This window comes from Bidens hawaiensis, unplaced genomic scaffold, assembly GCF_021521415.1.
Source record: "Bidens hawaiensis isolate Kalapana, Puna unplaced genomic scaffold, B.hawaiensis_p1.1 tig00044780_1, whole genome shotgun sequence".
NCBI classification, from domain to species: Eukaryota; Viridiplantae; Streptophyta; class Magnoliopsida; order Asterales; family Asteraceae; genus Bidens; species Bidens hawaiensis.
The window spans coordinates 110,297-121,042 of NW_027497961.1; the positions used below are offsets into that span (position 1 = coordinate 110,297).

At 34.9% G+C, this 10,746-nt stretch overlaps 1 protein-coding gene across 2 annotated transcripts; it reads right to left on the bottom strand.

Annotated features, from left to right (window-relative positions):
* Nucleotides 1–352: 352 nt before the first annotated feature.
* On the bottom strand, nucleotides 353–10,196 carry LOC143595187 (lon protease homolog 2, peroxisomal-like). Of its 2 annotated transcripts, none has more exons than XM_077074291.1 (17): nucleotides 9,985–10,196; nucleotides 9,359–9,471; nucleotides 9,195–9,291; nucleotides 8,943–9,112; nucleotides 8,742–8,833; nucleotides 8,084–8,263; nucleotides 7,887–7,970; nucleotides 7,677–7,804; nucleotides 6,770–6,971; nucleotides 6,483–6,689; nucleotides 5,611–5,741; nucleotides 4,582–4,795; nucleotides 3,549–3,854; nucleotides 2,475–2,669; nucleotides 1,377–1,625; nucleotides 1,116–1,217; nucleotides 353–605 (listed from the first exon to the last, which is right to left on the bottom strand). In XM_077074291.1, exons 1-17 carry the CDS (start codon nucleotides 10,089–10,091, stop codon nucleotides 519–521), a joined length of 2,664 nt encoding a protein of 887 aa, XP_076930406.1. In that variant the 5' UTR covers nucleotides 10,092–10,196; the 3' UTR covers nucleotides 353–518. The 2 variants fall into 2 exon arrangements, with proteins under 2 accessions (XP_076930406.1, XP_076930405.1); XM_077074290.1 differs by having other exon boundaries at nucleotides 9,195–9,297.
* Nucleotides 10,197–10,746: the final 550 nt, after the last annotated feature.

Genomic DNA, 10,746 nt, shown 5'->3' on the forward strand with positions numbered 1-10,746 from the left:
CAGAACTGGCTCCGGTGAGAAATCCTATACCCGGTCCTACTCACGGGTAGGGTATGGATAGGAATCGGTTCCGGGTCGGGTCCACCAAGTCGGGTCCGGAACCGGTTATTTTGTGCACCTCTACTACTAAAAAGTGTAAATAGAGGATCTTCTTAAGATCATCGAAAATATTGTTTGGATGTACTAGAAGAGTCAAATTGCTTCAGATAATAAAACATTTTATGTCAAATTGCCATGTATAATCGTTGCCACTTTTCATGTCAATTGCCATGTATAAATTGACACACCATGAAATCATAAGTCACTTTTTTATAAAGTTTGCGCCCGTGTAGGAAGAGTATCTAGTAACTGAGCACGCCTATCCATGACATTATAAAAATATTAAATTACGCGGTTTATTTATACACATTATGACGTGTAAACCTATGAAAAGTACTTGTATGGTGCATACATACACACAATAAAATACATACAACGTAAGACATGGGCAACCATCAATATATGACCAAATGACGGTGTCATAATCTTGAATGCTGCTGTCTCCAGGGGCACCCACCTTCAAAAGCTTGTACCAGTACGTCTTCCATTCTCTTAGCCACCAGTATCTGCACCAACCAACACTATTATTAAAAACAAGATATCTTTTCAACTTTGGGGGTTGTTTGGCAATCTTGTGCTGAATCATTAAGAGGTCTGACTTATTACGAGGTAGCCTCTGAATCATTCAGCATGTCTCTGAAACTTAACCATTACGAGGCTCCATGAACAATTAAGAGGTGTCTGTTTAGTGAACCAAATACACTCTTACCTCTTAACCGATTCAGAGGTAGCCTCATAATGGAATTAGAGGCAACCAAACAGCCCTTTAGTTGAAGCAATACCTAATGTTTTTTAAAACTATATTTTTTAGGATAAAATTAACCCAAACGTGTTAGGTACATGAAGTTTGAAAGTCGAAAATTTCGTAGTATAAATAAATGTTTTAGGTAAATGAAGTTGAAAGTTGAATAGTAATCCAATTTGACCTCAAAAGTCAAACTCTCTGTTATTTTAATTACATAGATTATGCAAGTAATAAATAAATAAATACTAATTCCAGTTAATTAATGCCATACCTCCATACTTCCAAGAACAGCTGAAGGCACTTCAACCAAATCTTTCAAATTCCTCTCAGGCAAGATAACTCGCTTAAGGCCGTACCGATGTGCTGCCAAAACCTGCACAATATCACAAATCATTTTAAAAATGCATACCAAAAAGCTAAAATTAAGATGGTAAATTTTATAAATGCATAAAAGAGACAACTAAACCCTAATTATAACTACTAAAGATTATACTTAACAATTGACAAATAGTGGAAAGAAGCAACGAGTAACCTTATCCTTAATGCCACCAACAGGTAAAACGAGGCCTCGCAAAGTCATCTCTCCAGTCATGGCTGTATCTGAACGTACTCTTCTACGACTGAAAAGTGAAACAAGTGCAGTGACGAGTGTGACACCAGCTGATGGTCCGTCTTTTGGGACAGCCCCTGCAGGGAAATGTATATGAACGTCCCGTCCTTCAAGCAGATTTCCACTTTCTTCTGCAGAAGTTAAATTAAGCTCTGTTGCCCTTGCTCTTACCTATTTCCAAACAAACCAAAACACACAGTCACATACTTAATTCTATATTAACTATAAAACGAATCAGATCCTTCAAAAAGATTTGTTAATGCTTTTCTGATTATTAGATGATGAGACAAACCATTCAATTAGACTTCATCATAAATGTGACAATTTCGATAAAGCTTCATCTTTAACGAGTATACTGAAAAAGAAATGAAAAAACTTCACACATTAGTAACCAAGTTTACCACTAAAGTCACTTTTTGTCTCTCTAAAGCTAGGTGTTTAAATCCTATGTAACCTTTCTTTATAAATGCTTTAACTTTGTAAAAGTTAAGTGACAAGAGGAATCTTCATTACTAATAAGTGTCAATTTTTTTCCAAATAACATAAAGCAGGAGGGTAATAATGAATAAAAAAAATTCAATAAATAATAAACAGTAACCCAGTTTTCATAAATGTTAAATTAAAGTCAAAATAGAAAAAGGTGACTTAAATGATAAAAAAAAATTTCATATTTTAAATTACATAGGATTGAAACACCTAATGGAAGTTGAGTGACTTTAGTGGAACAATAAGGAAACTTGGTTGCAATTGTGTCAAATTATCCCTGAGAATAGGCAAAAGTGTTTTTGTTATACAAATATCACCCATTTTGACACCAATAAATTAACAGACAACCTTCTCCATTGTTCCTCATGCATGCACAGATTTTGTCATAAAAAAGCAACTTGAGAAAAATTAAAAAAAATAAAAAAATGGAAAATTAACAGATAACCATCTCCATTGTTCCTCATGCATGCATAATTTTGTCACAAAAAAGCAACTTGAGAAGAAAAAATGGGAAATTAAGATGAAATGAAGTACCCAGGTCAGTGCTATCTGTGCAGATTCTTTAATAACATCGCCTAGTTGGCCAGTGAGGTGCAGGTCCCCCTTGCCCATCATTGATGTAGCCTCAATGAACTGCACTTCTCCACCAAAAGAGGTCCACACTAGCCCCACCGACACCCCCGGACTCACTACTCGTTCTGCAGTTTCCTTATCATCATACTTTGGAGGCTGCATTCAGTAAAAAAACAAACTTATATACAAAAGATGTACAGTAACACCAATATTCATGTGTTGGGAAAATATCTGAATCTTGTGATTACAATGAAGGGGAAACCTTCAATATAAGGGAAACAACCTATAACGGTTCCAAGGGGTGTGCGTAAAACCGAAATAACCGAACCTAAACAAAACCGACGATTTGGTTTTCTGTTTTCATAAAAACCAAACTTTCGGTTCGGTTTCAATTTTGCCTATAATTAAAACCAGAAAAACCAAACCCAAACAACAACTGACGATTTGCCTTTATGTTTCCGTAAAAACCGAACTTTCGGTTGGGTTTCAATTTTGCATATAATTAAAACAAAATAAAACGAACCGAAATAACCAAAACCAACGTCTTGGGTTTATCCATTTATATTTTCATAAAATACGAACCGAATGAAAATGACCGAACCCAAAAAAACCAATGGTTTGGTTTTGTGTTTTCATTAAACGCGTATAATTAAAAGCAAAAAAATTACAAACCAAACCAAGTTTTTGGATTTTCATTTTTTGTTTTGAACTTTAAGTAATTTATAAGAATGTGATAAACAACAGTGTGTGTTTAACCAATTAATTATTTATTATCAAAAATATTTAGAACCAAATTCAGTATATTGGGACAATTTTTTTCTTGTGCCCAATGGCAAAACCGAAAAATTCAGAGCTAAACAATTTTCAAAAACCAAAATTACGATTTTTGGTCCGGTTTGAGCCCAAAACTTACCCAAACTGATCCATGCACACACCTCTAACAGTCCCGTGGGTTAAAGACAAAAAAATCCTAATAATAAACTAGTGATGATAAATCATAATTATAATTAACAATATGTAAAGTAAAGTGCTTACCCCTAGTACTTTTTCCAGCATATCTTCATCCACAGTTAACGGCGACATAACCCTGAACGCGCTTGCTATTTCATGATTGTTAACACCCATTGGTATGACCTCCATCTCCACTTCTCCTTCTGCAAGTCTACTCTCCATTAATGGTGATGAAATATGTTGCACATCTTTGTTTAGTGGGCCCACCACTGTTTGGTCTTGTTCTGCCACCCTTACTGCTGCTGCACGTGCTAATGCAGCCAGATTTCTCTCTAGGTTCCTCACACCCGCTTCTCGAGTGTATCGTTGAATAATAAGTTTCACCATCACCTACCAGATATATGAAAATATTCTAAATATTTTTCTTTATAGATAAATTACACTTTCGGTCCTTTAGGTAAATAGCAGATTTCAGGTTTTGTCCTTAAACGAGGGAAATAACTAAAGCTGTCCTTTATGTTGGCATTTGTAAAGTTAAAGTCATTTCACTAACGAACTTTAATTTTTTCCATCAAATCCAGTCATGTGACTTGCACATGAGAGCATTTTTGTCATTTTACTATATTAATTACAAAAATTGTAAAAAAAAATACAACCCTAGACTATCTACTCTCTCTCTTCTATCTTTTCCCATTCTCTCTCTATACTCTCTCTTTACAACCACCTACACCATACACATGTGCAAGTTACATGACTGGATTTGACATCAAGAACACAAAAACGATAATCACACAATTTACTTGACAACCCCCAATATAATAGATCTTGGTTGGTAAACAAATTTTTATAGACTCGCCAAACTTGGTAAACAAGAAAACTAATAAAACCCTAATTACCCCAAACTCTAAAACCCACTTGTTATTAGAGTTACACAGGTCGGCCAACCAACTTGTGAAGCCTCAGTAATAATACGGCCAACAGAAAGGGTGTAAACTGTGACAAATATGAACATATTTCATATGGACAAATTATGTTATTTCCTTAGTTTAAGGACAAAACCTGAAAACTGCTGTATACCTATATACTTAAGAAAAACTCAAGAAAAAGAATTGAATACCTCGGGAATTTTAAGGAACTCAGAATTCAAGCCATGCTGAGTTAGAACACGTGGGATTAGGTGGCGCATTGCAATATTAAGCTTTTCTTCAGCTGTGTATCCGGGAAGCTCGATGACTTCCATCCTGTCTAAAAGTGGAGGAGGAATTGGCTGTGCTCTATTAGCAGTCGCCACGAATATCACTTTTGATAAATCAAAAGGAACATTTAAATAGCTTTAAAACAAGGAATTAAGGAATCAATTTCTGAAACAATGTTTTAAGTCACTTTCTAGTCTCTCAAATTCAAATGATATGAATTTAGCTTATCTTGATTCTAAAACTAGTTGCCACACTTTAACCAAGTACCCTTGTATATGGGCATTTAAAGAACCGAACAATCAGTGAACAGTTCATGAATCGTTAAGCGGTTTATGTTGGTTTATCTAATAATCGAATAACCATTAACAAAATAGTTTGTTCATTTAATTAATCGAGCGAACATGAACACAAGTCTGGTTTGTTTATGTGTGTTCCCAAGCGTTCATCCAAGTTTGTTCATTTAAATTCGTTTATGTTCGTTTATGTTGTTAGTTCACTTTTGTTTTAAGTTTGTTCACTAATATATTCATTAAAATTTTTTTGTCCATTACAACTTTAGTCTAGTTTACTAACTTTTAAGGCCCAACACGTTATTTTTATGGCTACCTTTAACTGGTTTAGCTCACTTATGTCCGTTAATCGATGTCCATTTACGTTCGAGAAACATCCGTTTATGATGTTAATGAGGAAACATAAACAAACACGAACATGTTCATTTTCTTATCGAACAAACACAAACAAGAAAACCCCGTTTGTTTAATTGTTCAAGTTCGATCATTTATTCGATTAAAGTAAATCGTTTGTTCAGTTAAAGTTAATCGAACAAACACACACATGCCCGTTTGTGTTTGTTCAGTTTGTTTACAAGCCTCTTATCCATAAAAAGATAAAAGTTTTAACTAAGGACTAAAATATTAAAAAGAGCAAATGCATATACTAAAGTAGGATACTGATCATTGAATGATTTATTTTGCTCAGGGTCGAGAACCTCCAGTAGTGCTGAAGCAGGATCACCACGGACATCAGATCCTGTTTTATCGATCTCATCCAGCAACATAACAGGATTGCAAACAGCAACTTTCTGAAAGAAATAAGGAAAAAGATAAAGGTCAAAATGAACACACAACTGGTTTGGTAACCATAATTGGGTCTGTAAGCAAACCGAGCAGTGAACCATGTGTTTGCAGTTAGGCAGAAAGTTTGTTTATGTTCCTTCATTTAATAAATGAACAAACATGAACCGAAGTTATTGTTCATCTACTTGAATGAATGAACATGAACACATGTTCCATTCATGCATTTATGTTCGTTCATTTTGGTCCGTTTACTTTCGCTCATTTGAATTCGTTTCTGTCTGTTCTTTCATTTACATTCGTTAATTTGGGTTCATTTAAGCTTGTTCATTTACGTTGGTTTATATATTCATTTAAATTCCATTACAGTTTAGTATAATTTTATGAAATTAAAGCATCACCCATTACAGTTTGATGTAATTTTACCAATTTTTCAGCCCAACAAATTAATGTTCATGTTCACTTTTAACTAGTGTTCACTCAGTTTAATTCACCTCTGTTAAGTTATCATCATCCGTTTATGTTCATTTAAATTTGTCAACCGTTCATTTATACCATGAACAAATGAGCACGAACACGCTCACTTAATGAACGAACATGAACAAGAATACCCTTTTTATTTGATTGTTCGTGCTCAATTGTTTGTTCGATCAAATTTAAACAAACACAACATGACCCATTTGTGTTCATTCGGTTCGCTACAAGCCTAATCGTGATGCAACAAATCTGTAGTTGAAATTAAACTTCACCTTTAGTCCATCAATGAGTCGGCCCGGCATGCTGCCGATATATGTCCTCCTATGACCTCTAATATCCGCCTCATCTTTCACACCACCAAGTGATATCCGTACAAACTTCCTACCCAAAGCAGCAGCAATAGATGACACCAACGATGTTTTCCCGACTCCTGGTGGGCCCACAAAGCATAAGATTGGGCCTCTTGCATCTGGCTTCAACTGCAATGAAAGTCTCAGAACTCAATTCATTACAGCATTAATCAATTACAGAAAAGTGGTCAACTAGATTGTTGGTCAACCTTGCGAACAGCAAGATATTCAATGATCCTTTGTTTGACTTTTTCAAGACCAAAGTGGTCACTATCGAGTCGCTCTTTTGCGGCTTTTAAGTCTAATTCTACTTCTTCACTAGTTGTCTGCCATGGTAAATCAGCAAGAAGCTCAAGGTAAACACGAGAACTGTTGTATCCAGGTTGCTGAGGTTGCATTTTCTTCAGTCTCCTGATGAGCATTACAGTAACGGTTAGAAAAAAGATATAAAAACATGCTACTAGATGCACTTCGATTATGGACTCATAGGCCTGTGAATGAAGTATTCGTTCAGTTAGCTTTAACCAAGCAAACAATCAAAAACGAAAAATTTAACAAACAAGTTTTCTTATTTGTGTTCTTCATTAAGAAAATGAGTGTGTTTGTGTCCGTTTATATTCGTTTGTTAAGGTCCACGAACATAAATGAACAAACATAACCAAATATAGATGAACAAAATATCCAAGCAGTAACTAAAATTAAGCATGAACATAAATACGCTGAGCCTAAAATTTTATTAAAACTAGAGTAAATTGTAATGTGCCTATTCATTTTAGATGACTAGGTAAATAAATGAACTTAAACAAACTTTAACTAACAAAGTAACAAACATAAATGAAAGTAAACGAACGAACATTCACGAACATAAATCAACAAATGAGACATGTTCATGTTTCTTCTTTTAACTTTCAAAAAAAAAATTCGTTCATGTTCACTGAAAGTTCAATTCGTTTACAGGGCAATATGAAAGATGTATCCATCTAACCCTAACAAAGATTTGCCCTTTCTGCGTTTTTTAGTAATAAATTGTTACAGTTGACAGCAACGGTTATAAAATCCATCTTCATAGGCGAAACCAGGATGTATTTGCTTGTAAAAAAATCATAAAAGGTAGACCTTAGTTCTCTCTGTGCATGTTTCCAGACATTTGGAGGCATTCCAGCAGCTTGCATTTTTCTTTCAAGGCCTGCCACATCATCATCTTCATCATCATTGTCACCAAGCTCTTCTTTAATAGCCCTCATCTGGTAATAATATATAAAAAATAATAAGAACATAGATACAGTAAGCACATATTCAGCCTGTGAAATAAATAAGAAAGCAGACCTGCTGACGAAGAAGATACTCCTTTTGTGATTTTGACAGCTGTCCTTCGACCTTTTTTGTTATCTTCTCTGCCACCCGTATTGACTGGTACAAGTTTTTATAAACTTATAAACTCATTACAAAAGTATTCACTCAGATAAAATTGACAAGTATAGCATCTAGTCAACATTCATCAGTTGACCTATGAGGTTCGTTACCTGTAAGTGTCTATCAACTAATTCTGTGGCTTTTGAAAGTCTGACTTTAACATCCACAGAATCTAGCATTGACAGCTGTTCTTCAAAACTAATCTCAAAGCTTGCGACAAATATGTCCGCTAGTTTGTGCAGAGGGACTGTATCCAGAAGAACCTTGGTTCTCCCACCAGTTTTTTGTTTCTAAAGAAAATAAAGAAAAATGAAAAAAGGCAGTTAGACAAATCCAGTATATCCTTGCAGTCTTCAACTCAACAGTAATATCACTTGATGTGAAAATGCAATGAATGTCAGAGTAAAGTGCAGTAGTTTCAAACCCTAACACAAGCAACCGGTAAGTATAAACTAATACTAACTGTAACCGCACAGGTAAAAAGATATGGGAGAACAGAGTGAAAATAAGACAGCCTATCATTTTATAAATGAACAAAGTGAAACCAACTTATCAAGATATTTCTAACAGCAAGATAGCATACGCATCATGTTCTAAGAGAGAGAAAAAAACGCACACACGCAAACTCCACCGGAGACCTCTTTTTTCTATCTAAGTGGAACATGGAGAGGAAAGAATAATATGCCAATAAATAATAAAACAAAAAAAGATAAAGGAGATGTCTTTTATGTGAAACATGAAAGAAACTATAGCATGAGTTACTAATACCTGCTCGAGAACCGAAATAAGCTCCATGGCAGTTACTTTAAACTGACGAGACAGTGCTATAAAATCCGGATCTTGTTCAACTCGCTCCATCTCTGATTTGAGATTTAGACACTATTAGCAACTAAGCATGGTGAACGTATGCAGAAATTTTTACAAGGGATAAAAAGTAAGTAGATGCAATGATCATTCCGTGAGGTATACCAGCCTTAGTCATATCAAGAGGGGATATTCTTGCAGTAGAATATGCCCCCTTTGTATTTAGCTCCATGACACTAAATCTGCATAAACCTTCAAGAACGACTGTATATGTAACTCTTCCACTTGGTTTTTCAACTCCTCGTGACAGATGTAATGCACGAGCTGCGACGCCCCTAAAAATAAACATTTACACTGCACGTCACTTCATGAACATGAGATCAGCAGGACAATCATATTCCTCTTATCAGTATGTACCTTGTATGCCAATGAATAGGTTCTTGTTGACTTTTTCCATCAAGCTTGTGAGAAGCTGACATAACAGTTTGACTCTTTGAGCTTCTATCTCCCAAATCTGGCCCTGCATCTTTTGTGAGTTATTATACTCTTCAATGTGAATGTAATGTTATAAACTTAATCACCTTGTGTTAATATCGACCCCACTGATACTGTTTCTGCAGCATCTCGAACAGGTAAAATGCCAATCAAACCTTTCTCCTCCCTCTGCCACAATTCTTGTTCCACCAGCTTAACACTGCAGTAATCAGAATTAGCAGTTAAACCCTTTCTAATCCTAGCCACAAAACCTTTCATGTATCTCTTCTCAGTAACTACTAAAATTGTTACGCTATTAAATCAGTAATTTGAACTTATCCACCAATTTTGAACAATTTCACTGACAATTACAGATAAAACATCCAATAGCACATGGATTTCAAGTACAGATAATCAATCGAGTTCCAATTCTACTGTATTCATGTTCGGCCTAAAAAAGTTTCTAGAAAACACAATAGCAATGGACTAACGTGAGCAGAGAATAAGATTAACAAACAGCCTGCTTGGAAAAGTTGATCGAATTGGAATAATAGTGTCAGGCAACAAGATACAAGGAAGCTTCAGTTAAGTTTATAAGTCACGAAACGGCTAAACTAACCACAAAAGCAGCTTCGATGTATGTTTTGTCGGCAAAAACACAATTAAAGCAGAAACCCTAAAAATAGGCAACGAAAAATCATCGTATAAAATTAGAAGATGAATAAACAACAACCTGCTTGGAGAAGTGCATCTTATACGAATAATGGCTCCAGGCAAGAGGACTTTGTTCCGAAACGGAAGGATTCCAATCCGACTAGGAAGCTCCACCGCTTCACCCATCAATTCAATTCAAACAAAACAACAACAAAGATAAAGATAGGATGGATGGATGGATGGATCAATTGGTTGATATATATAGGGTTTGAACAATTGAATTTTTTATTTGAGAGCTATTATAAATAGATGATGATGATGATTATTATTATTATTATTATTTTGACTACCAATGGTTCCGTTCGTTGGCGACGGCTTTCTGTTCATTCAATTTTATTGTTGATAATAATAATAATAATTAAGTTTCCATTTTGTAGGAAGCCCTTCATGTTTCACTTCTTTTTCATTTAATCTCCGAACTAAAACCAACTTTGATTGTGGGGTTGTAAACCGCTCACTCATGAACTATTTAAGTTGGCTTTGAATCGAGCTAAAGCTTAAATAAGTTTATTTAATAAACAAGATTTTTATCTCTATATTTTGTATTTAGTATATTTGTAAGTATATGTTAATAACTATTATTATTTATATAGAGTAAAAGAGACTTTTGGTGTCATAAAAGTGAAAAGTGTCATGATTTAATTTTTAGATATATTAGATTTTTATGAAGTGTAGGCACAAAAGTTAGGTCTGTCTTGGTGGTAGTGTTTGTTAGTTTGATGTTGTTGTACCCAAGTGCCCTGGTTCCAAACTTGGAGAAGACATATCAATATTGTGATTT

Coding starts and splice junctions, on each gene's coding strand:
- LOC143595187 (XM_077074290.1), bottom strand. CDS start 10,091: ATGGGTGAAGCGGTGGAGCTTCCTAGTCGGATTGGAATCCTTCCGTTT. Junction 7,971..8,083: donor TAGTTGATAGACACTTACAG/GTAACGAACCTC, acceptor AACTTGTACCAG/TCAATACGGGTGGCAGAGAA. Junction 606..1,115: donor CTGTTCTTGGAAGTATGGAG/GTATGGCATTAA, acceptor TGGTTGGTGCAG/ATACTGGTGGCTAAGAGAAT.